The sequence below is a fragment of the Ceratotherium simum genome, chromosome 32 (genome assembly GCF_057802395.1).
Source record: "Ceratotherium simum simum isolate JZ-2026a chromosome 32, ASM5780239v1, whole genome shotgun sequence".
NCBI classification, from domain to species: Eukaryota; Metazoa; Chordata; class Mammalia; order Perissodactyla; family Rhinocerotidae; genus Ceratotherium; species Ceratotherium simum.
Window position 1 is genome coordinate 16145880 of NC_141931.1, and position 27810 is coordinate 16173689.

General features: G+C 35.1%; 1 protein-coding gene across 1 annotated transcript; it reads right to left on the reverse strand.

Annotated features, from left to right (window-relative positions):
• On the reverse strand, positions 1-27810 carry ARL5B (ARF like GTPase 5B). The gene is made up of 6 exons (XM_004425311.3): positions 27531-27810; positions 14036-14096; positions 12297-12444; positions 9265-9348; positions 7810-7961; positions 1-6475 (listed from the first exon to the last, which is right to left on the reverse strand). Exons 1-6 carry the CDS (start codon positions 27574-27576, stop codon positions 6427-6429), a joined length of 540 nt encoding a protein of 179 aa, XP_004425368.2. The 5' UTR covers positions 27577-27810; the 3' UTR covers positions 1-6426.

Genomic DNA, 27810 nt, shown 5'->3' on the forward strand with positions numbered 1-27810 from the left:
TTGGAAAAGTAATTATTTATTATGACAAAAATAAAACTGTCGACTGAAGACAAATGAATGTTACACTGTATTGCACCATGATTGCAAATGAGCCAAAATCTGTCTAAAAGATGAACATTCCAGAGCAAACAGCATCCTTTTACTTGGGTAAGCAGGCATGCAAGCAACTCATTATAACATAATTGTGGAAATAAAAAATCATAAGCACCAGCAATCTAAACTTAACATATAAAAGAAGCATTTTATGACAGCAATGAAGCTATTAAAAAATTTAAAACATGTTTTTTAAACCCCACCATTAGAAGAACATGCTTTGAAGCATTTTCAAGAAGTGATGATGTGAATACACATCAATTTATTTGCTCTTTTAGTTTTCTTTATTAATGCTTATAAATTGGCCCAATAGCACACATTTCAGTTGCCTGGTTGGGGTTAAGAAGCACAGTTTGGGGCGTGAAGGACATTTCTTTCCTCTGTACAATACCAGGGACTCACAGAGAGATCCAACTCATAATTTTGGCCTTATTAACTCCATCTTCTGTTTGAGCAAGCTGATGAGCTAAGACATTGTTACAGCTTTGCAGAAAGCCTGCAGCTTGATGGATAACAACAGTTCGTGTTTAAACCTTAAGAAATGAACATAAACATAAATACACACACTTAAAGTAGTTTTACATTCTGAGGCAAGAAGTTTTTACACAGGGGCTGCTGTTTCCTCTTTAATGCTCTAAAGCACCAATTTATGTTAAGATGGCAATGTGTGATTATAATTATCATATTCTGATGAGAATAAATAAAAGAGCAAGGCTGTAATTGAGTTTTTTTTTAAACCATGCTCTGTGCAATAGATGAATAGGGTAAAATTTATGTAACTATTACATAATTGGGAAAAATCATAACCGTCATTTTATTTCACACTTTTAATGAAATAGCAGCTAATTTTTTTTAAATCAAAACTAAAAGTTTTCATAACTACACTGAATGGTTTACTCCAAGAGAACAAACTAGTCCCTGAATTTTTGGAGGGAAAATGTAAGAATATTAACATGATTATAGTTTCTTATGAACAGGGCCAAAATATGCAAATAATGATACATAGCCAAGAGCAACTGATAGTCATTTGATATCTCACCAACACTGATGGAAATATATTCACAGTATAACATAATCGATCAAATTTTAAGGTTTTTCCTTTCCCTTATTTGATTTTAATGAAACTAGTTAAATATTGACTGAGCCCTTGCCTGTGTGTTTTAATGAAGAAAATATGTGGACCTGCTATACCATGTTAGCCCTGCTGGTGGTAAACAAGGCTAAAACAAAACGTAATCCCCAAGGAATGCTTTCCCTTACCTGTGAATTTTGTGTATTTCAAATACAGTTTGGGTGAAGGGGGTATTTACGGGATGGTGTAACATCCCACAAGCTTGAGCAAAGCACCTTATGGATTGAAAAATGAGGTAATTTTCTAATTAAAATTTTACAAGTTTGTGCAAGAGAACATTTCCATTCTTCTAGAACTCTGTTTTCTATTCCAAAAAATATGCACAGCACATTTTATTTTTTCTCCATTTCTAGGATAAAATGTAGATTATAGGTTTAAAAAAATACAGAAGATGTCTCTATGTGACTATACTTCCAAATTCTAAAAACCTGATCAGTTTTCAGTCCTTTGGTCACATTAAAAATATAGGCCATCCGGTTCTACAGTGAGAGACTGTACTTTCTAGTAATTTTAAGTGCCTTAAAGGGCAGAAATTCACACAGTTTTCAATCAAATTTTCTATTAATATCTTTATGAAGATTTTTCTAGTTCATATTTATCTTTACTAACAAGTGTTTTGACTTTTGTTTCTAGGTGTGCCTCTATACCTCCAAATTAACATTTCCCCAAAATTTTACCAAACCATATACATTTAAAGACGGCTTTAGGTCTGTTGAATACATTATGTTTTCTACTTTAAATTTAAAATGGAGGAGTTGCAAATATTATTTTTTTTACTGGCCTTCTCTACTTAGCTTTGGCCACATGGAACTCTTAGAAAATACTTTCGGGGAACCTGACTTTTGGATTTCAGTCCTCACAGTAATGCTAAATGAATAAGGATGAGACATTACTGAAAAAACTAACCTTGAATATAAACTACCCTAAGATTTATACAGACATTTGTAAAATATTGACATCCTGGCTGCACTATCCTTTCAATACTGGAAAGTCAAACAGAACTGGAGTTTGGGGTGGCAACTGAAGCCAATAAACTCTGAACAAACTAACCACTTCTAATTAGTAAGAGCCCGGAAAATAAGCAAGGTATTCTCTAGAAGAGAGTATTTCCAACACACGCTGGTATTTTATAACCAGCTTAAGATACTTTCTTGCAATATGGCTTATTTTCTCTTTTGTATTGTCATTAGCTATTAGCTCAATTTAAATTGAGTAGCAGTTACTGGTTGATACATTGTTTTCTTATTTGATTGTATCCATATACTAAATGAAAATGAGGTGAGAATCAAATAATAGCTAAAAATGAATTTAATTTCCTATTATGTGCCTTTTGCTAGTATTTTTTTGGGTTTTCAATTTTAATATAGTATACAAGGATTCAGGATTTTAAAACCAAAAGACATGTTGGAGCGCTCGTCTGCTTAAGTTCCTCGGTTGGGGAAAAATAGGAAGGCCAGGGACAGTAACTGTCTAAGGCCAACAAGACAAATAATGGCCAAATTAAGACGTAAATCCTCTTCTTTAGACAGTCAGCACAATATTCCACTAGACACAAGTTACCAAGCTGTATCTTGAAGTGACTTAACCCTGACAAAATATAAAAGAGCCTTTAGAATTGAACTAGATGTGAAATGTCTTGGATCCAAAGCCATAGATGAAAAATTACATTTCATCAGTTGGATTTCAAAGATAAATGTCAATGGAATTTATCCATCTATAGGCATAATACCAGTACATTTTTTCTAACGATATGGTTGTATATAGTTAAGAATTAAATGAGTGCTAGTCAGAAACAATTCTGTTTATAACTTGTCCTAAGATACTACACCAAAAGATTTTTTTTAAAAAATAAAGCTTTTACTGTTTTCTTTAAAATCTTCTTTGCTTTGTGATTCCCCGTAACTCTTCAGAGAATATTGTTTACAGCACTGCCTATATCACTCACTGTTTCCATAGGAAAATAATTATTTTCTCTTTATGCTATAGATAACAAAAGTTAATTTATGCTTAATCAAAATGACTATGGCTATAGGGGCAGTGCCCATTTAAAAATTATTTAACAATGAAATGAATTTATTATTTTTATTCTAATGAATACAGAATAAAATTATACCTTCAAGCATACTAACACAGAACCTAAGAGCAAAAATTATGTATTTAATCATCAGTTTTTCAATAGATTATATACATGCTATGTCAGATTTTAAGGAATTAAATTACACCAACAATACAAAATGATGCATATGTTCCCATATAAAAGGGTCTGTTAATTCTAAGAGTTCTCAGATGGGCTTCAATAAGAATGATGGGTTTAAAATGCAACATGTTCAAAATTAAGAAAAAATGTCATATTTGAACTTACAAGGGTAAGCAGTTACATTTTAGTTATAACATATTGAAAAGATTTGTTAAAATTTAGTTTCTTCATCCTCAAATTAAAAACAAAATGTAGAATAATTTCCCGAAAGCAATGTGGGTGGGTCCCTTCCTTTTCACTACTTACTAGAAACTTTGCTAGGCAACTTGAAGGGTTGACAGGGAGGGTGAAACTCGAATTACGTCATTGTTAAATTAATTAGCTGCTAATCTGATTTCTAAAGAACAGGTATAGTACAAAATTGAGAACTCATCTCAAAACATGAATAAAGGCACTAATCACAAATTTACATTTTTCATCAGACAATATCTTATAGTCCGTTGGTTTACAATGAATGTCAGAATCAATGTTTTAGTATTAGATACTTGCTTGGGTTAAAACATTCTCTTGGAGTAAAGGATAATCAGTTTCTATATTATTGTAACAGGAAATAATCTAAGGAGAACCTATAAAATACTTTTAAAAATTCTCACATGAATTTCCTAACTGAACTTTTCTCAATTGTTGGCACAAAATCTAGCTGAATGCCAATTTCATCTTCAACACACAGCTACATAAAGCATTTCTAATCCAAAACTAACAAAACGTGTTTTAAAAAGGATTTAGAAAATTAAAAAAAATTGTGTTTTAAAAATTAAATAGCAAACTTGAGTCTATACTAGTAGTTGTTTGACAAAATACAATCAACTATTAAAAACACTTTCAATATAATGCTGATGTGGTAATATAAAAAATAACCATATAATTTGATAGAAGAAAATTGAGCCAGCCAATCCTACTAGATACAAGACGACAAATTTCATAATAAGAACGAATACAGGAGTATTAAATATGCTTCTTCTCAGGACAGAGTTAAGAGAATTATCCTCAGAATTTATGGCTAAACCACACAACAAAGATAGAAATTCCAGCAAAGTGTGCTTTAGGTAAATGATATTTTCATAATTCCTCTTACTCCCCACCCCACCACCACATACACACCACAAAGCATCCATATTGATTTATGTCTGCTTTTCTCCCATGTTCTTGATTAAGGGTTATATTAAAAACAAAATTTATCCTCTACCTGGTACAGAATTACAAAGAAAAAGGTTCAAAACAAGGTTAATAAACAACTAGTTCCCAAACTCCAGAAAACTTTCCTCTGGCCATTTCTCAGTCCTAGAGTGTGCTACCACTAAATAGAAATCAGAAAAATGTTACCACATTCAACTAATTAGACTAAATATAAGAAATCAAGTATACCTGAAAACAGAGCAAAATTTAAACTTACAATAAAAAATATTAAAATTAAAATTCCATTTTTGAACAGGTGTTTTGATAGTCTTATGAACACTGAATCCTACTTTTGACCCAAATGAAAACAAATACTGCAAAAATGAAGTATTATTCTCTAAGTAAGCATTTTATCCCTTTCATTATAGCAAAATGATACATTTGAAATAAAGAGGATCAAAATTATAATACTTGTCCTCCCTCTTAAGGTACACACTATTAATTGTTCACATTAGAAAACTGTCTTGAAAATTTTTTAATGCTATCCAATAAATAAACTTTTGATAGATTATGACTTTTTCTTCCTAAATATTTTTTAAGTCATTAGTGTATTAACTTTGAGTCTCACAGTAATATTGTAAAAGCTAGGATTAAATTCAGCAGTTTCCTAGAATCCAGCAAAAGATTTTACAACAAGAGGCATAACCACAAAGATAGCAATTGTTTCAAGCCTATTACACTACAACCTCAAATAGATTTAAGGAAAGTCACATGGTTTTTTAAGTAATATACTGCTGGTGGTAGAAATACTATTACAGACACAATTTCCAATTTTAAGAAATAAAATGAACTGTTTATACTTCTGCTTTAGCTAACGCCCAAAACAGATGTGATGTCCCTTGCAAATGGAATAGTGGAACGTTTTGCTGATAAAGACATTTGTAATTGATACTAAAATATATTCCGAGTGTCTTGTTTTAGTATTAGTGCTGGTATGCTTTAATAACTTCTGACAGTTATTATATGCATTGAATAATGTGACATTCTTAAAATACCAGATTTATCCAAAATATTTATTATCAAAGTTGGACCTTCAAATCACTATTTTACCAATCAATATTTTACCTTGATTAGTTTTTAACCAAAACTAACCCCACGTTGCAGGCAGAAAAGTGAATTTAATTCTTTTAGATAAATAGCCTACTTAATTTCCACGCTAATAGTAGCTTAAAATTATTCCATGACTTGCAATAATGTGGGGGAAGCTAACTCACTTAAAGGCAGTTCTCGTGATGTTTAATCTTTCTTATATATATCTTCTAGGCAGATTTCTTTATAATAAATTCTGTCCAAAAGATATGTGGTTTATAAAGGAAGCAAATCTTCAGTGCTCGTTAAGTTTGCAAGCACTACCTGATGATTTCCACTACTACACTGTCAGACCAGTTAATTATCTGGTGGGGGCAGGGGTGGTCAGGAAATGAAAGAAATTGGTCATTAAAGTTATTACCATACTTCAGAAAACATTAAACATATGACAAACATTTCTTACAAGGCAGTCACTGAATAATTAGAATAAGCAGTCAGAAGAATCCTGTTGCTGAAAACACAGTTACACATTATGTTCATCCAACTGAAGATTAGTGCATTAAAAAAAAAGTTAAGAAAAAATCTTTTATGTTCCAGTTCAGCTGCACTTGATTCAAGTGTTGCTCATAGAGGTTTGTGTTGTTATAAATTAAACATGCTGCTGCCTTAGCAGCCAAAGTACTAGGAAAAAATGTTCATGTCACAGAATAAATAGAGCAGTCTCTTTCAAGCAAAAAAGTTATCTCACACCAATCCGGGAAGTCATCCACTCCAGACCTTGGCATAACCTAAAACAAAAGACAGAAGTATTTTCAAAATGAAAAGCTTTATACTTAAAAATTGAAAGCATACTTACTATTTTTAAGTCTTACCCAAAGGTTGGTATTATACACACTTAAGTGACAATATTCAGGTGACACTATAGTAAGTGGAATTTTTAAGTAGAAGATTCACTTAAAATGATCTTAATCAGCTGAGTATGTGGGAAATTGCGTCAGTCTCATCTTGAAGATACAGCTTTGGTGGTTTTGCCACCAAGACTGCAAATGCTCCTCCTCGCCTTTTAAGATTAACTAAAACCGAAACCACTATAGAAAGACAACAGGAACTTCACTTTACCCTCCTAAATTCTAAAGGATAGAATGCTTACGGCCCAGTCTTAAAAGTATAGGTCAAGGGGCCCACCCAGTGGCACAAGCGGTTAAGTGCTCTCGCTCCACTGGGGCAGCCTGGGGTTCTCCAGTTCAGATCCTAGGTGCACACCGACGCACTGCTTGTGGAGACATGCTGTGCCGGCGACCCATAAAAAGTAAAGGAAGATGAGCACGGATATTAGCTCAGGGCCAGTCTTCCTCAGGAAAAAAAAAAAAGAGGAGGATTGGCATCAGATGTTAGCTCAGGGCTGATCTTCCTCACAAAAAAAAAAAAGTATAGGTCAAAAAAGTCTACATATAGTTATTATATTACAAGCTATTTCCAGTATGAGAAAAACTAGCAGGTCAGGTTGATGTGAGGATAAATAAGTTCCTGGAAATAAACTGGATAATCTATGTATAACCCACTGGGTTCCCCTTGGCCTACTACATCCAAACTCCAGTTCTTAGAAAAGGAAGAAGACACTACAATGGCATTTGTCTGAAATGTTTATTGTCGAGAAATATGCCTCCCCAAAGGACTCCTGAAAATAAAGGAGATATACTCTTGTGGAAAGCTGGGAGCTTAGGCTTAATTAAGCCCTTGTAGAAAATGTGACATTTCTTTGAAGCTTCTTCTTTAATTCAGGCGACATTAGTTTTTTCCCAGTTAGTAAACGATGAAAACAAGAAATAAATAACAGCTAAAAATTTGGATTGTGAAAACTTGATTCAAAGGTTTGTTATTGCCTTTTTCTGGTAAAACATTCTGTGTATATTAAAAGTTACAAAAAATTTGTCAGTAACTTTGTTAAATTGTAATTTAACAACAGTAATTGACTAAAATTATTTCAGCCCTGTAAGCCTGAGACACAATATAAACAGTAACTTTAATTAAGAACAAAAAAGGAACAAGATCAAAGAGGAAAACAAGTTGGCCTAAAAAAGCTGAAAGAAGTCACACCTGCCCCATACTGGTTAGCACTTACCCTTCTCCCGTCAGAGCACAGCAGGACTGAATGTGCCATGGGTGATCCTTAATGGAGCTAAGGGTGAGGTATTTGGAGATTTCAGCTGCTGTCATGCACCCCTTCATGTCCTGTTTATTCGCAAAGATAAGGACCCCGGCTTTCCGTAAATCCTGCAATCAATAAAGAATATTTCCAATACACGAAACACCACGATGCAGTTAAACTAATGAAGCAGGAGGGGGAAATGTGCCCTACTGGACGATTGTAAGAAAATCCCTCTACTTTAACATGATGAGCTACTGATATTTGATTTCAAAATTTTATTGAAATAAAAAGAAATTATCTCAACCACGATTGAATGATTCACTCTAACAAAGACAGATTAATTAACATAAGCTAGATAATTAAAAGTTATTTTTCTATCATTGGCCAAAGGGGTCAAACGAAAAGTAAAATAAACCTGAATCTTAAATACTGGCTTAAAACTATATGAGCCAAATATGTTGCCAAATACCACAGAGATTCTCCAAAATTTAAAGGAGAGTACTGAGGGTGAGGGCTGGGCAATACTTATTACTTATTAGTCTTTGTATAACCTAAGCTCATTCATTAATGTTCACTGCAGCATTTTGTGAACTATCAAGATATCAGAACTAACCTAAATGTTCATTAAGAGAAGAACGGATCAACTGTGGTACAGTCATACAGTGGAATACTATATCGTTGTTAAAAGGCATGAACTAGTAAAGCTGTATGTACTAACATGGATAAGTCATAATGTTGTGCTAAAAAATACACCCCAAACCAAGTTACAGAAAGATATATACATATAAGATATATATATATATGTATATGACACCATTACATAAAGTTTTATGAACACAGAATATAATATTCTGTACTATCAGCAGGTACATAAAAATGCAGTGAAAGTACAAAAATATGCATAGGAATGTTAATCATTACTTTTAGGACAGTGGGATTCTTTTAGGATTCTCTGCGAGAAAAAGGAAGAAAATCAGATTGTAGGGGTCTCATAAGATATTTAATATCTTATGTTGAAAGGTGAGTGCATGAATGTGTTTTATTATCTAAGCCTTTTGTATATCTGAAATATTTAGAATTAAGTGATCTCAAACTATTCAATAAAGAATTTTCAGTTGTTATAAACTCTTGGGGAAAAAACACTTGAGTTTTCCTCTTTCTTGACTCAATTTATCAGACTTTTTAAAGAATGAATAAAGTTTTAACTTTGAAAAATTCTTTCAATAACAGTAGTAGTCTACAAATTAATATATTGAGTTTTTTTTAAGTTTCAAAAAGTAATGATAATTTTTGACTTCAAGACTTCATTAATTTAATACATAAAACTTTGTTAATGAAATAACAGCAGACCATATTAATCTCTCTAAAAAAGCAAAACCAGTATACAGATACCTCACTCCATTGTTTATGTTTGCTTTCAAAATTTACCTCGTGAGCCAACATTCTGTATAATTCTTCTTTCGTGATAGCTAGTCGTTCCCTGTCAATGCTATCAACAACCAGAATGATGAACTAGAAGACAATTAAAAACAAAGAAAGAAAAGTGAATCAGATGTTGAAGTTATCTGCAAAACTACTCTCAAGTGATAGAAGTACTTTCTTCACACGGCATCATTATTATAAGTCTACTGCTTTTTCATCATAAAGAGTTTATATTATACTGAATCACATCAAGCAGTAAAATCCAAACGTTAGTAAGAAAACAACTCATAACTTCAACAAATAAAAACCATCCCCAAGTTTATGAAAAAAAGTGATATCTGAATACATAATACTCCATAATACTAAGATTTATTTTAAAACGCAGGTAATAAAAAAGGAATTTTTAAAAAGAAAGTCAGGCCCAGCCCCGTTTCGCAAGCGGTTTCGCAAGTGGTTAAGTGCGAGTGCTCTGCTGCAGCGGCCCGGGGTTCACCGGTTCGGATCCCGGGCGCACACCTACGCACCGCTTGTCAGGCCATGTTGTGGAGGCATCCCATATAAAGTGGAGGAAGATGGGCATGGATGTTAGCCCAGGGCCAGTCTTCCTCAGCAAAAAGAGGAGGACTGGCAGATGTTAGCTCAGGGCCTATCTTCCTCAAGGAAAAAAAAAAAAAGATAAAAAGAAAGTCAGAGTAATTTAAATAATTCTCTAACACTTTAAAGTGCTCTACAATCATTCACTTAAGCAATCAATACTTATGTATAAGACGGTCTCCTGCCTATTAGAAAGAAGTACACAAGCTAGTCTGAAAGAAAAAGAAACACATTTTTAAAGAAACATTTAATAATGAATAAAACTGTTACATAACGATATCAACAATAAAAGCACAAGAAAAAATGTGCTAAATGGAAACATATATGCTTAGGTGTTAATAGTATGCTAAAGCAGATGCAGGAGAAATTGAAGGAGAGACAAGAGAAAAGAAAGCTGTTGGTAAGGGTGAAAAAAGGTGGGTCTTACAAATAAAAAAATAAGCATCTTTGGTAAGAAAAATAAGAAGTGATAGTGAGAAACGGCCCCTAAATCGAACATCTTACACAGAAGAAAAAGTTAAGAAATGAGATTAAATGGGTTGAGGGTTACAGCAGAGGAGTGATGCAAAATAAATTGAGACAAGGGTAGAATCAGATTACTCAGATGACCTTAAAATTAGGGAAAGAGACCACTCGAGTAATGTGAATATAAACTGAGAAGGGCTTAGACAGGGACAAAAGGAAAGAAAATTGAAGGGATAATATAAGAAACATGGCAAGTTACAACGGACAGAATGTGGGGTAGTAACTCTAAGTTAATAAGACAAAGGTGTGAGGAATTAGTCAACAGCTATAACTCCTTGTATTTTAATGGCGACATTTCAGCTTTTGGATGGCTCCTCAATGGAAAGAATTTAAGAAGCAACACAAGGGTGAACAAAGCGGTCAGGGCACCACCACATGGATAACATCCCTAGCTGGAATCTAAGACTGCACATGCTATGTGCTATACTGGTGTGCTGCAATGAAGGCCAAAGGTTCTTTGTGATAATTTTGAAACCCATACGGAAATAGTTTATTAAAGGAACATTTCATGCAAATAGCGTCAGTAATAATGTATTTCTTTCTGGACCCATACTAAGTCTTCTAGAGTTTAAGTAATTTCAAAAACTACCCCTTTGTAATTCTATAAACATACACGGATCAGCTAGAATCAACTTTGACCTATTCATCAAAGAGAACTGCTCTTTTCACACCTGGAGTTTATTACGAACTTTGAAAAAGTACTAACAGCTATGCTGTTTAAACAGTCACATGCTAAAATGTTCTTCCCCTACTGTCTAACATATTTTAGTTTCAGAATGTTATTTTACTGTAAAAATATATATTAAGCTAACCTATAACCACAATATTTGCTTACCAACCTATTCTCCCCTGCAAATCAAAAAAATTAAGCATTACCACAACTGCTGGATATCTATGATATGCCATCTTGGTTTGACTAGTCACACACTGCAGTAGAATATATACACACATACACATATGCTACTACAATAATTTAAAAAGGCAACTTATTCACCAAAAATTCCTGGCATCCCACCTCCACCTCCTCCATATCCATCTCTAAAAAGAACCACTCAATTTTTAAGAGGCTTCATTTTAGAAAAAATTATTGGTTAGGTGCCCTTCTTTGTGAAAAATTATGGATGCAACTGTACATTAATATTCTCAAAGAAACCTTTCAATAGCACTGCATGATTTAAAAAAAAATCTGCCTCTAAGAAGAAATGAAAACAGAAATAGAAGATATTCCAGATCGTTTTCCAGGTTGGCTCTGAACTAGTAAAATAATGAAATAAGTGACAGAGAACTCCGGGGAGTGGCCTGCAAATCCTTTTTTTTTTTTTTTCTGAGCAAGATTAGCCCTGAGCTAACATCTGCACCAATCCTCCTCTACTTTTCATATGTGGATTGCTGCCACAGCGTGGTCGACGAGCAGTGTAGGTCCGTGCCCAGCATCCAAACCTGCAAACCCAGGCCGCCAGAGAACATGCCAAACTCAACCACTATGCCATGGAGCTAGCCCCCCATTTGTTTTTTAATTAAAATATTATTTCACCAAAATTTTGAATGTTCATTTTTGTAATTTGAAAATTGTGTACTAAATTATGCTTAAAATACTTTATTCCTCCCCTAACCAGGGCCTCTTACAAAGCTGGGAACAGTTACATAATTTATCCTAGTGTCTGATTTCTCCAACAATGGAGACACTGCAGTATTCCCATGAAGATGACCCAAGAGCCTGCATAACAATAAGCACTCGAATAACAGCTCCCATTCCTCTTTCTACTTGCCTTTTCTCTTTCATTTGAAAATTTCAAATTCCTTACAAAAAAGGATCTTATTAAAAGGCAACTGTCGATACGCCTTACGTACAGCCTATCTATTTTCTGGGTTTACTCTTTGGTTCTTTTTATTAAAATTCAGAAGTAATTTTAGCATACCTCTGTGTTTGAGTAATACGTGTTCCAGGATGACCGCAGCGACTCCTGACCACCAATATCCCACATAAGAAAATGAGTGTTCTTCACAACTATTTCTTCCACGTTGCTTCCTATGGTTGGAGATGTATGAACTACTTCATTCATTAAGCTGTTGAAAGACAAACACCACAAAAACTCTGTTGTAAATCTTGAGAACCTGAAGCAAGTTTTATCTCTGCACTTTTAATATGAATCAACCTTCCTCATTTGTGTCAATGACAGTAATCATTAGCATCAAAAATAGAACCTTGGAGAACATTTGTGCAAACAAATATCTAGACAAAGAACAACTCTTGAAGGAAGACTGTTTTTTGTTCTTTTAATGGAATCAACTACAAGCTTGATCTTGATAGAGGGGAACCATGTGGTGTGAGTTTGCATTTCTGTGGCCAAAATTCCAATACCACCATGCCCTGTTATCAGAGCAGAACCGATGCCCCATCCTGAAAGAGCAAGTTTCTGGGTGACTGTGACATCACAGTAGGCTATCTATAATTTTGAAGACTGTTTATGTGAAAAAATTGAGACTTGGTTCAGCCATAAAAATTGGTTCAGACTCTTAACCTAAACTGCAGTCTTTAAAAGATAAGGCTATGGGCAAATGAAAATTTTAATTAAAATTACCTATACATATATTGACAACACTGATGATCATACCACATTTATTGTCATAATCCTTGGTTAAGCTACATTACTTCATTCATTCAACAAATATGTATTTGCGTTTAAAATGCCAGTACTGTGTTGAAAGAAGCTTGCAATTCTCTCTTGGGTTTTATATATATTTTTGAAGCTATATGCAAATTTGTTTCAACAACCGTGACAGGTTTCTGAAATGTTTATATTTGGTGTTTAAAGGCCAAGTCATATTAAAATACATAAGGACCATTGAATGATGTTTTAAAGAAAAACAAGTAGTTATTCAGCTCTGAAATAACAAGCCATAAGTTAGTAGTTTTTTAGCAAAGTAGCTGAAAAATATATTAAGGATTGCTTAAGTGAAGTATTTCTGGAAAGCTGTTAGCTGATTTACTTAAGATGAGGTGGCAAGAAATAAGAGCCACACACTGGTGCACTGTATTTTATAACTATTAGTTAAAATGCTTGGGACAGAGATCCATTTCCATTGCTTAACAAGGATCATTTCATTGGCACTGAAAGGATAAAGGGCGGTTCTTTGACAAGTGGACTGATGGGCTGTTAAAATTTCCTTAAAGTAGTAATGTATTTATTTCTCTGAAAGTCTCAAGCATCTCCCTGTTGCAGCTGCTAACGCAATATTTTCAAGGGTGATCTCCATTTCTTCTGATTTGACAAGTCTGGCTATGTTCAACAATTCCGGAGCCATTAGCAGCAACTGCTTCCTGGAGAGAGCAATCTATTCGCATGAACCTCAGTGTGGGAAGAATGAAGCGAAATGCACATTATCATCTCACTCCAGCATTATAATTTGTGCTTTATTTTTTTTAGTTTAATATTAACTCTTTCTTTCAAGGCCAGAAAACGACGAGTGTTTGGGAAGGCCTTACAAACATACAGTGGTTTATCTTGTTCACTTTTTTATAAATTTTGTGTTTGGTAAAATACAAACCATATATTTAAGTTTTTCCATTATATTCTAATGGTATCTTATTAATTATACAAAATTAGTTCCAATAATTAAAATAACGAAAACTGTTTAAACAAACACGCATACTTACAATTGATAAAGAATGGTGGTTTTCCCTGCATTATCCAGTCCCACTATAATTACTTTGTGTTCTAGAAAAAGAAAGCAAACCATAAACATTTAACACTGCTGCATACTACAATTACATGCTTTCAACAATGATTATTAGTTAGCTCTCTAATGAGAATCATTCACTGGATATTTATTACTGGATTGTTAAATACAGAAAGAAAGAGAACTTGATGATGCCAAGACTATCTGCTCTAAGTTTGATATTCTTTATCTAGCTCTCTTACAAAAAAATGTGGGAAATGGGTAAGAAGGAAGCACAAGAGAACTTTGTCACTTACACTAAGTTTGAGGGGAAAAATCCAAATACTAATCTTGCCAAGACATTATGACATAAAATGTAAGTTTAAAAAAAGAGTGCTTTACACACCTGCTTGCCATTTCTACTAATGAAATTAACTTTTCTATCATTGTTTTTACACCTGCAAGTTTTCCCACCAACATGTACCAAGATATTTTCTTCCTTCCACTTAAAAATCCATTTTAAAACATAAAACTGAAAAGTCTTCCCTGTCACTAATAAGACATATTTCCACCAGTTTTTCATTCTTTCCATTAATTTACAGATAAATAAGCAACTAGTCTTTAACGCTTTTTCAATCTGGATTTTATAACTCTTTCGACCAGATACTATTTCTGCTATCTGTACAACAAAACCTCTTCAGTCCTCTCCCGACTTCTGGTGCACACACTAAATAATCACTTCTTTCATAAGTAGTTTTTAAGGCCTAATTCTTCTATTAAGTGGTAGATGTTCTGAAACCTCCTTTGAACACAGAAAACACTCCAGATATCATCTTTTCTAGATTTTAATCTATACAGAATATATTAAAGATTCCTCTTCTCCAGAGCAGAATGCTTAAAAAGCTACTAAGGAACCTCACCAGGGTATGTAAGGCAGTTGCCATCAGAACCACAACACAATCAATTGATTTGTAGCCAGTGATGTGACACATTTCGTATCAGAACCCTACTCCTCTTGTTAATCTCTGACGAATGTCAAAATTCTGATTATACATCTAATCAAATACCATGTCACATTCCTACTCTAAAGTGTTAATATTGCATCATCAAAAAGAAGGGCCATAATTCACAGACAAGTTCTTAGGTGACAACCATCTCTGTATCTTCTAATGACCTGCATGCTGCAGGTACTGCATACAATACTGCAGGACAAATGACACGGTCCTCTGGAAGGCCTATTTGCACTATGGCAGAAGCTGCTTTGTAAAAAACAAAACTTGTTTGCCTATTATAACTCACTATAATTCTCCTTTTTTGACTTTCTTGGTTCGTATCCCCTAATTTCTAATGGAGCCAGTCTTGAAGTACTACCCTGGTTTTCTCTCTTTTAGTACAAGAACAACAGCACTCTCATCAGTGGAGGAACAAGCATTCTCAATTTTGGTGATAGCTGGAAACCACATGCCCAGCAGCTGGAGACCACAGGGTCCGGGCAGGCATGAGAAGGAACCCACTAGTCTAGAGGTAAGTTCACCTTGGGTACACATACTCCTGCTGGTAGAAAGGAATGGAACGAATGTACCAGATGGTTCATCTGGTTCTATTGTTCACTGTTAAGGGAACTCAATGAACACTCAGGGCCATTTTTAAACAGTCCTGCTCCTTGCTTCACATTTTGTATTATGATGATGATCACAGTATTGAAGACGTGATGGTAAAATTTATAAATAATGCATCCCAATTTGAACTAAGTCAGGAGTGAAAAGAGTATGAATTTCATGAAAGTTTCATAAAGTTTCAATTGTTTGATTAACTTAAGGTCTTTTCAGATTCCTTTTTTATCTCACTGATAGAGAATTCTAGCAATTAAGACAAAATACAATTTCAACTCTGTCTTATAGTAAAGGTATGTACATCTATCCTTTAGGTAAACCGAGACTTATCTTCTGATGTTAAAATTATCATAAAAAACCTGAGAGTGTGTGTGTGTGTGTGTATATATATATACATATATATATATAACAAAACATTATCAACAGAAAAGAAACAGCTAAGCACTTTTTAAAAGCATGAAATAACCAAGGGTTTATTTTAAATCTTTTCTTTGAAAAATCTCTTCAACATCAACTGTACTAAGAGTGAAATCAAGTTCAAAGGGCTAAAAACCCAAGTTTTTACTAAAAAACCAAGTACAAAATAAAAGCTGTTTGTATCTGTTGCATAACTAATTCCTTCTTCTTCCTTCAATGCCTCCATTGAACTTAGCTGCTACTTGAGTATGTCAATGACCAAAGACCACAAATGCTAGTGAGGAAAGTTTTTACCTATTCAAGGAACAATGAGAAAAATATGTAAAATGACATATACTCTCCTTACCGTAAGGAGAAAATTGAATTAATACGTTGCTTTAAATGTCCACAAGTGGTGTCTAGATTAATAAAGTCACTTGAAGATATTATTGAATCAGAGCTGTCTATCAAATTTTCACATCAATCTATACCAAAAGCATTACTACCATGTAGTGGTATATGATATTGCCTGATGTTAAAAAGGGGCCTTCATGGTGGAAAATATGAAAAAAGGACTCATGCTTGTTCTGTACTGCCGTCTTTTTGCTTGGGCATAATCAATAGGCCCTATACAGATCTTATTTTGTGTACTGAAACAGAAAAAATCCACTAAACTTGTAACTGTGGAGCAGTTTCCTGCAGAGCGGCCTTGATATCACTTCCTTCAGCTGTCACAGTTAACCAAAGCAGATATGGAAAGATGCTTATAAATGTGTACTATTTGTATTACCCAGCAATAATTTTCATTTGTTTACCTAACAGGTTAAAAAAAGAACTTTCAAAATATATCAGTTATGGTTCAAGTCAGTGTCAATTAAGGGAAAGGATCAATCCCAAAGGTCAAATTTTGAATCACTGCCAATCAGATGAACATTAGACATTTAATATCATTTTTACTTACAAAGCAAGGAGTAGAGGTTTCCATTTCACTGGAATTGAAATGCCTAAAGTTCTAAGGACAAAATTATACAACCATACTTTTATAACTGATCCTCAACACGTACGTGTAAGCCATATATTCTTAACTTCTAACACCTCAAACTACTCTCCATGAAGATGAAATATTTCATTGATAGACTGAAAGTCAGTCAATTCTCAGCTAACCTTAAATGAGGCAAACTATAACGTGGATAACAGTAAATTCTTTATTTAGAATGGATTGTAGAAATATAATTACAGAAAATTTACCTTCTTTATTGTTTTTCAGTATCATTATTAACATCAGTATGTTGTCACAGTAAAAGCTGTCCATGCCCAGGCGACAACTGTATGTGTTAGCAGTGGAGTGCGTGCAACTTACGAACTTTTGTGAACAGCCAAATAATTCTGGGCTAAGACATTGCCATCAAGCATCAGAGTTAGAATGAATCACAGTTTTTACAATGTGCTGGACACTACTGAGATGGTCACACTGGGCATCATATTTCACTAGGAATCTCTTCCAGGAGACGAAGCAGCAACTCTCTGCCCCCCAAGAAAGGTCTGAGAAAGGAGAGTACTTCCAGTGTTACTCATCTATGCATCTCCAGAGCCCATCAGAAAGGACGCTTATTTATACTAAATGAAGGAAAAGGTCCAACTGCAGAGTTTTAGTTTACTTTTGATCAAGTGTTAGCACAGCAGTTTCTCTGTGGTCTTGGCTATGGTGTTTGTTCTCTTGGATCTCCTTAAAAGCTGGCTCGTATTTTTTTGAGAGCAGGGCATAAAGACGTAAGATGATACAGGATGAGGCTTCACAAGAAAATTAGTAAGAGCACTTGCTTGTAGACAAATACAGGTAAAATCCAGCAAACAAGAAAAATAATGAAGAAAGGAGCTTTAAAAAAATAAGTTGGGGCCAGCCCAGCGGCGTACTGCTTAAGTTCGCACGCTCCGCTTCAGCAGCCTGGGGTTTGCAGGTTCAGATCTCAGGAGCAGACAATGCGTATCAGGCCATGCTGTGGCAGGCATCCCACATATAAAGTAGAGGAAGATGGGCACAAATGTTAGCCCAGGGCCAATCTTCCCCAGCAAAAAGAGGAGGATTGGCAACAGATGTTAGCTCAGGGTTAATCGTCCTCACCAAAAAATAAAAATAAAAAATAAGTGGAAGAAAAAGTAAGAAATTTTCTCCCTTTAACCAAGTTTTTAAAAATTTTTACTAAACTCAATTCATAGTTTTAGCATAGACACCAAATGAAAAGAATTTGTAGTTTTAGTATAGAATACCAAACAATGCAAACAGACTAACACTAGAGAAGAAAAGTATTAGAGAAGCACTAAATATTGACAGTGTTAATAAATTGTGAAATAATGTGTCAACATTTATTTTGTTAAAATTGGCTATTGTTAAAATGTGTCATAAAATGACCAACTTTTAATTTCAAGACATAAGAAAGACCAAAAGATATCATGACCTAGGGATAGCTACCTTCTAGATAGTATATAATATCTGCACTAACACTGTCATGTTGACAAGAGCAAGTCTTACATGAACACAGAGTATGTAAACAAATTTATAACTAAACAAATAAAAATGCTCTATGCTAGATTCAGTAACTTAGCAAATTTGGGATATTGCATACATAGAAAATAAGTCTGAATTATTACAAGCGGTAGGTAGTAAATAAAAGTCAGGGGATGTAATATTACAACCTGAGACCTAAAGGCCTGGACAGCAATGATGAGCACTCAAGGAAGTGTGGATCTTGAAAAAAAATGAATAGCCATAAAAAACTTTGTCCTATATTATACTGATTACAGAATCATAATATATTTTAGTTTGGAACAGACTGCAGAACTTGAGACCTATTCCTTCCCTCCCACCTCTTCATCAACAAATGTGCCACCAAGAAGGCCCCGCTGAGGAACCCAGGTCTCTAAAAATGCACAGAACTACTGGCCTGGGCCACCTTGCTTATTTCATAGATAAGGAAATTGAGGTCCTATGAAGTTAAGTAATTTGTTCTAGTAAACAGTGGTAAAAGCTAGCATTTGTTTCACTGCTCTTTTTGATATAAAATACTGACTCCTGTCCCCAATTCGGTAGCTTCTCCCCACTCCCACCACAGTACTCATATTCCTGGATGTATAAGTTTTGTTAAGAGAAGTTTTGTAAATCTGATGATTCAAGATTTATTGAGTTCATTATATGCCTGACTGTAATATTTGTGATTAAGACAAACAAGGCAAGGTCTCTACCCTCAAAAATCTTAAAGTCGGGTATGTAAACAAGCACTTATAATACAGCATCATCAGTACAAAGCAAAAGACACAGAGATATCACATGGTAACATTCTTAAGTATAAGTGAGATCTAGAATCCAACTCTTAGCCAACGAAATGTCAATAATAAAAAGGAACATTCTAGAGTATCAGTCTAAGTGTTTTACACACATTATGTAAGTTAATCTTCACAACCATTCTATGAGAAAGTGATACTATTTCTCATTTTACTGATGAGGAAATTGAGCCTCAGGTTAAATAACTTGCCTAAGGTCATACTGCTGGGAAGTCTGGCTAATGGTTTCCCAATGTGATGCCTCCCCACCTCTGTGACAAAATTGAGTCTTAAAGTCTTGCAGTAATAAATAAGAATAGCTTATTGGTTACCTTCCGGAAAACCAGGGAATTAAAAACAAAGAAAGATCAAAAAGTCTAAGCAGGTAGAACACTCTAAGGTCACTGGCTAGGTTGAAGTGCCTAAGAAAAGATCAAAGATCCTCCCCTTTCCCCAGCTCAGTAAACAAAAGCAATTATGAGAAAGGCTTCAACAAGGAAATACTGAAATTGATCTAACATATGCAGTTCTCTAGAGAATTCAAATGCCGCCCAGGGGAAGGTTACAACCTGGAAGGCAAATGTTAAGGAGCACAGACAACCTAATCCATGGTTTTCAAACCTGTTTGACTATGACCACAGTTAAGAAATATATTTTGCCTCATCACCCAGGATACACAAAACTGAAACAAAAGTTTCACTAAACAGTACCTTTAATGAGATACATTCTGATAGCTTCTATTTTAGAACATTCATTCCTTTTTAAAATGCTGGTCAACTGACTAATGGGTTATGCTAGGCAATTTAGGGGGGGAAAAAAACTTGTATTTGAAAAATAGATCTATATAATATCTACACTTATTTGAAAAATACAAGTCAACTGGGTGAGTACAAAAATATGAAAAACTTACAAATTTAAGAAACTTAGCAAACTCTAAATAGGATACATACAAAGAAAAGCAAAGCTAGGCACGTCATGGTCAATCTACTGAAAACCAATGATAAATGGAAATCTTGATGGCAGCAAGAGAAAAATGACAGGCTACATAAAGGGAAGTAAAGATATGAATATTCAGGGCCAGCCCGGTGGCGTGGTGGCCTAGTGGCTAAGTTCGTGTGCTCTACTTCGGTGGCCTGGGGATCAAGGGTTTGGATTCCGGGCGCGAACCTGCACACCACTCACTGGGTCATGCTGTGGCAGCGTTCTACATACAAAATGGAGGAAGACTGGCACAGATGTTGGCTCAGGGACAATCTTCCTTGAGCAAAAACAGGAAGACTGGCACCAGATGTTCACTCTGAGACAATCTTCCTCACCAAAAAAAATATATATATATATATATGAATATTGGCTGACATCTCATCAGGAAAAAAATGGAGGCCAAAAGCCAATGGAATGACAACTTTAAAGCACTAAAAAAAAAAAAAAAAAAACTAAGATGCTACATGCAGCAAAAATATACTTCAAGAATAAAGGCAAAGGGGCCAGCCCCGTGGCTTAGCGGTTGGGTGCGCGGGCTCCGCTGCTGGCGGCCTGGGTTCAGATCCCGGGCACCACGCACCGACACACCGCTTCTCCAGCCATGCTGAGGCCGCGTCCCACATACAGCAACTAGAAGGATGTGCAGCTATGACATGCAACTATCTACTGGGGCTTTGGGGGGGGGGGGGAAGAATAAAGGCAAAATAAAGATATTTTCAGATAAAAGAAAATGAAGAGCATTCATCACCAGAAGAGCCACACTACAAAAATATTAGAGTTCTTTGGCTTCAAGAGAAATTATACTAGATGGAAATTCAAAACATCAAAAACAGTAATGTGGGTAAATATAAGAGAAAATTTTACCCTCTCAAAACTTTAAAGTACATGTGACTGTTTATAGCAAAAACTGTAACAATAATATTGTGTAGTTTATAACATATGTAGATACAACACATATGACATATAACCTGTAGGGTTATGAAGCACTAGGGGAGGGAAGACTACAACTATACAGTCTCAAGGTTCTTATACTTTACAATGCTATATTATTAACTATAAGTAGATTGCAAAAAAGTAAGAATGTACGTTGCAATCTCTAGAAGGACCATAAAAATAATGGAAAAAGGAACTGCTAAAAAAGTCAAAAAATAAAATGTTAATTCTAAAAAAAAAAATAATTAAAAAAATCAGTTAATCCAAAAGAAAGTGGAAAAGAGGAATGCAGATGGGACAAAGAGAAAATAGTACAATAGCATACCTTAATATCTAACAATAACATAAATCCAACCACATCAATAAATTGGACTAAATATTCCAATTAAAATTGGGCTAAGCATTCCAATAAAAATAGATTAAAGAACAAGATCCCACTATATGCTCTCTAGAAGAGATACACATTAAGGTAGAGAATACCTGAACAAGACTAACAACCACATTAACCTAATAAACATTTATAGAACATTGCACACAACTGCAGAATACACACTCTTTTCAAGCATAGATGGCAAATGTACCAAAACAGACTATATAGAGAGACTATAAAAAAAGTCTCAATAAATTGGAAAAAAATGTAAATCTTACAGAGTATGTTTCTGACCACAGTAGAATTAAATTAGGAACCAAAAATAAGCTGTCTAAAAAATAAAAAATATTTGGAAACTACAACACACAAATAATCCATAGGTCAAAGAAGAAATCACATATGAAAAAATAAAAAAAATTTCAAACTGTATAATGAATTACAACATATTAAAATTTGTGGGATTAAGCTAAAGCAGTACTTAAGAGGGTACTTATACATTTATAGCTTTAAAATGTTTATACGGAAAAAGAGACAAAAACAATCACACACACCCCACTCTTAAGAAGGGGCGGGGAGGTAAAGTAAACCTAAAGTAAATAGAAGGAAGGAAATAAACAGCAGGAATTATTAAAACAGAAAACAGAGAAACAATAGAGAAAATTAAAATCTTTTCTTTGAAAAGATTAATACAACAAAGTTGGAGGAATTTTGGACTTCTAAATTTACTATGAAGTAGTACAGTAATCAAGGTGTAGTGTGGCATAGGGATAGACATATAGATTAATGCAAGAGAAGAGAAAGTCCAGAGATAAGACACATTTATATGATCATCTTAGTTTTGACAAAGGCTCCAAAGCAATCCATTGGGAAAGAAAAATCTTCAGTAAATTATGCTGGAACAAGCAGATGCTCATGTAAAAAAAGTAATGAATCCCAACCCCTACTCACATCATAATCCCAAAATAATGTGAGATGGCTCATAGACCTAAGCATAAAAGCTAAGGCTTCTAGATGAAAGGAACAGGATACAGAAAGCAACAGTTATTTAAAAAAAAAAAAAAATGAGAAATTACACTTCACCAAAGTTAAAAATTTCCACTCAGCAAAAATCTCCATTAAGAAAAGGAAGAGGGAAGCCACAGACTAGGGGAAAATATTCACAAAAAATATATCTGACAAAGGACTCAATTCCAAAATATATAAATAATTATATATAATAATTATTTTAGACAAATTGTTTTAAATGGGCAAAGGATTTGAACATTCCACAAAGAAAGATACATAAATGGCCAACAAGCACGTGAAAAGGTATTCAACACCCAACAATCATCAGAGAAATGCAAATTAAAACCAAAATGAGATAGGACTACACACCTCACAGAATAGCTAAAATTAAAAAGACTGGCAATACCAAACGTTGGTAAGGACGAGGAACAAGCAGAAGCCTCAAAGATTGCTGGTGATAGTATAAAATGGCAGAACCACTTGGGAAAACAATCTAGCAGCTTCTTATAAAACGAATCATATATCTACTCTATAACCTAAAAATTGCATTCCTAGATATTCACCTAAAAGAAATGAAAACATGTCTACAAAAAGTCTTAAGGAGATTCATAGTATCACAACCTACCAAGAGGCGAATTCATAAACAAACTGTGGTATATTCATGCAATGGAATTACTTACGACAGATCTATGGGGAAAGCTTCCAATGTGGAAGGCTAATATAAAAACAAATGGAAACAAAAAATTAGAGTGCAGAAGAAAATTTCAAAGAAACTTAGAAGACACAGCATTATGAGACAACGCCACAAGAAAAATAAAATCCCCTAAAATTTAGCAAATAAAAAGTTTTTATAAATTAAAAATATGATAGCAGAACCAAAATATTCAATAGGATTGGATGACAAAAGAAATATCCCAGAAAGTAGAACTCAAAAAGAAAAGACAGTAAAATGGAAAGAATATTTGATCATCAGTTTAGCACAATATGACAAATAAGATTTCCAGAAAAGTAGAGGAAGAACTCAAGAGAAATTACAAAAAAAAAAAGAAAAAGATTTCCTATAACCAAAAAAAGAGCAACTTCATGTTGAAAAGGCAGAGGACCTAGTACTATGAACCAAAAAAGACACATAACAAGGCACATGCAAAAAAATCATAATTAGAATGATACTGGTCTTCTCAACCATACTGGAAGCTGGAGAACAATGACAATACCTTCAAAATTCTGAAAGAAATGTTTTCCAACTCAGAATTCTACACCCAGTCCAATTTTAAATAAAAAATGAGGACAGGCCAATACATTTTCAGGCATGTGGAACTGCAAAAAAATGATCCCTATATACCTTTGCAGAAAATTTCTGAAGGATGTGCTTCATCAAAGTAAGAGTAAAGCAAGAAAGACGTAAATTCTAATAAAATAGAAAAGCAAAGGAAATTCCTTGAATGATAGCAAAGACAAGTTAAGAACAGGGTGTACTGGGCACAGAGGGAAACCAGTCCAGTTGGGAGCAGGATGGAATACTGAGGGAGCCAGGGGAGGTTAAGTCATCTGACAGGTGTGAAGTGGAGAAACCTGTACAGAGAGCTTACAGAGAGCACGAAATGACTTAGTCAAACATACAAAGAAACTAAGGCAATGAGATGTTGTAATTATTTACTCTGGGGGGGGGGGGATGTTATAGAAAAAAGGGAAACGTAATTATAGCACACTGTGGCTCAGCAGTAACAAACTTTTATAGTCACAATAAAGAAAAGGCAAGAGTGTGGACTGAACCAAAAAACTATACTGGGATGATGAAGGAAGAGGGACATAAAAGAACAAAGTTCTCTTCTATCATAATAAGAGAAATGATTAGTACACCTGAAACTAAAGTTATATATCAATTATAACTCAATTGAAAAAAAGACAAATGACAATGTTTAAAATTTCCACATATGCATATTACGTAGAAATACGGAAGTATATGCTGGAAAAAAGAGATTAAAGCGATTTGACTAATATATATATATCATTTTAAGACTTTAGCACTATATAACTTTTTAAAAAGAATGTATATGTGTTACTTTGACATAAAATTTTATGTTTAACAAAACAAAAAATTCAACAAAAAATTTTTTGTATTGGGGATAAAATGGTGAGTAAGACAAAGTTCATGCCTCAAGGAGTTTAAACCAGTTTTTTTAAAAAAGGAATGCTCAACTTTTGAGGTGAGTTTAAAGACATCATAGACACACACATATATATTTTATACAAACACATATACCATCACACAGATATATAAAATAATGTCTGTAAAGAGAATCAGATTTTGAAATTATTTCCTTCATTGATAAGTAAGGCAAAGCAATCAGTCTTCTGGCTTAAAATTAAGCAATACAAAATTGCAGAGATTATGTACTTTACAATAGGTTTACTCAGACAATACATGCTTTAGTACACTTACTTCCAAAAAGGTATCAAATTTATGAGACGCTTGGTGCTCTAAAATGCTACAGGAAAAAAAGGTGAGTGTGAGGCAAACACTGGAAGAAAGATAAGGGAAAGGAGTATTTAAGGTAAGATAAAAGCAGTTCTCAACTCTGGCTGCACATCTGAATCATCTTGGCATTGATGCCAGGCCACTTCACCCCATTCTGATTTCACTGGTCTGAGGTGGGGCCTAAGGTGTATTATTTTAATATGCAACCAAGACTGAGTGATTTGAGTGTCTCTGACGTGTCCCAGTGGTGAAAATAGAAAATGCTGAGATTGCCAGTTAATTTTGTTGACAGAAAAGTAAAAACACAAGACTAAAGTATCAATCTGATCACATTTATTCCCCTGCTTTAAAAATAGCATACAATAACCAAACTCTTCAACAGCTCCCATGGCTTGCTCTATGGAGTTGAATGTCTTAGGCCACATACAAGACCCTCTGTGATCTGGTTCCCCTGGCTACCTCCCCAACCTCATCTGCTCTACCTCCCCACAGGCAAACCAAACTAAACTATTTTCAGCTTCCTTCAATGTACCAAACTATTTCATTCCTTTCCTAGTTGCATATTATTAGTCCTTCTGCCTAGAATAACATGCCCCATAAACTACTTATCATTAAAGTCCAAGTGTGCCTTTTTCTGTAAAGTCTTCTAGGAATCACCAGACAAAAATTAATCACTGCCTTCCTGGTGACCATTACCACACTTTTATACATATCTGTTAAATAATTTACCACACTGCATTTTTTTGTGTCTGTCTCAATTACTCATCTTTGAGTATGAAAGCAAGTTACTCTATTTTTGTGTCTCCCATGCCTAACTCTGAAGACTGGCTTATGGCCTATGCCTAAATGGTAGTTGCATGAATGAATGAGAAAAATTTACAGAATAACCACTAGTTCTAAACTTTCAACAGGAAACAGAAAGGGAAAGAAAAATAAAAATTGTAAATAGTAATGGGGATTTCGGAGGACTGAACAAAAAAGCAGCCCATGAATTTCATCATCTTCTGAATTTTCCCTCTACATCCTACATTCCCTTCTAGCCTGATTAAGGAAGCCCCCGAAAAATGATAAACAGCAGGAACAAAACAGAGAGGGGAGAAAGCAGAATGAGTCACACAAAGAGAACCAATGACTTTGGTAATGTTTTATTTCTTAAACTATGGGAAAAGATAAGCAGGTGATTATTGTATTAATCTTTATACTGTTTAGCATGTCTTAAAGCGCTGCTTTACATAGTAGTGAATTTATGTAACAAGAAATAGAAAACATAAACTGCTGAAAAAATAATGTATTATATCCATAAGGAGTTAAACTCTGGCCACTCTGAAATCACATGAAAAGTGATATCTGTGCTAACTGCATATATACACACACATATGTCTATGTCAATGCATATACCTACCTTTATTTATAACCTTGAAAAAGACTATTTAGTGTTCTTATCAATCTACAGAACAAGGGAACTAAAGCCATTTCATTCTCTCCATGACTTAAATTCAGAAAAAAGATACCACACTAGCAGTAATAAATTGGTATCATCATAAAACACTGGATTGTATTATGTCCGGGTATTAATCGCAAAATGAAATTAGCTGAATTTAAAAACTAGTTTCAATTACTAAGAAAACATTCTGTGAAAAGAATGCTTCAAACTTTACCTACTGTCGGCCCCTTTTTTGTCTGGGTACTTTCTTCAGGAGAAGTCACTTCTCATTCTCTGGCTCAGAACAGGTTTTACAACTTCCTGACCCTTTGGACTTGCAACTTCTAGATGTCCCATAACCAGTTCTAGACTAATGACGGATACCCGATATCCTACACAGAACCAAAAGCATTTAATTTTCTAACGTCTAAGAAAGCAATAAAGGGTTTAGGATGAAGATTTCCGGAAACCCGTGTATGTCAACAGGACAACTCATTCCCAAGTCCTAGAGAGCAGGCGAAATCAGAGAGAACGTGAAGGCGCATTGACTTCAAGAGCAGGGGGGAAACAAAGCAGCAATAGTAATTAAAAAAAAAAAAAAAAAGTTGACAGGTTTCTGGACGGACACTTATCCTGGGGCGAGACATAGGATGATCAGAGATGGAAAAGGCCCTCAAAACGCCTCCGGGTATCACTAGGTGCTCTCCGCTTTGCTTCGCTAAAACCCAAAAATTCTTAGTTTGGATCCCGGGACACCAAATGCCTCCTCCCAGACTCCCCATTTCCCCCCCCATCACGCCTCTCCTGCACCCTCTCCCAGCCTGAAATGCTCAGTTTCCACCCGCCCCCTGGACACAGCCCTCCTCCGCGTCTCAGAACGGCGGTGTCCACGGAGAGCCCTGCCTCCGGCTGCCCCCTCGGTGCCCAGACCCCCTGGCTCGGATTCGAGCCGTCGCGCAGCCCCGTCCTCCTCACCTTGGTTACAGAAGAGGCTCCACAGTTTAGCGAAGATGAGCCCCATCACGAGCACCTGGCGGGCGCGGGTCCCTCGGCAGCAGGTGCCGCTGGGCCGGGCCGCCCCCGCCGCGCTGGCTGCGGGGAACCGAAGAGAAGCCCACTGAGACCACGCGGCGGGGGCACTGGCTGCCCGAGAAGCCTCCACCGGCCGCTCAGCTACCCCTCAGCAGGCGCCCCGCCGCGTCTCTACCGGATCGTCCTTTGTTCGAGCCCAGTGAACCCAACGCCGACCCGTAGT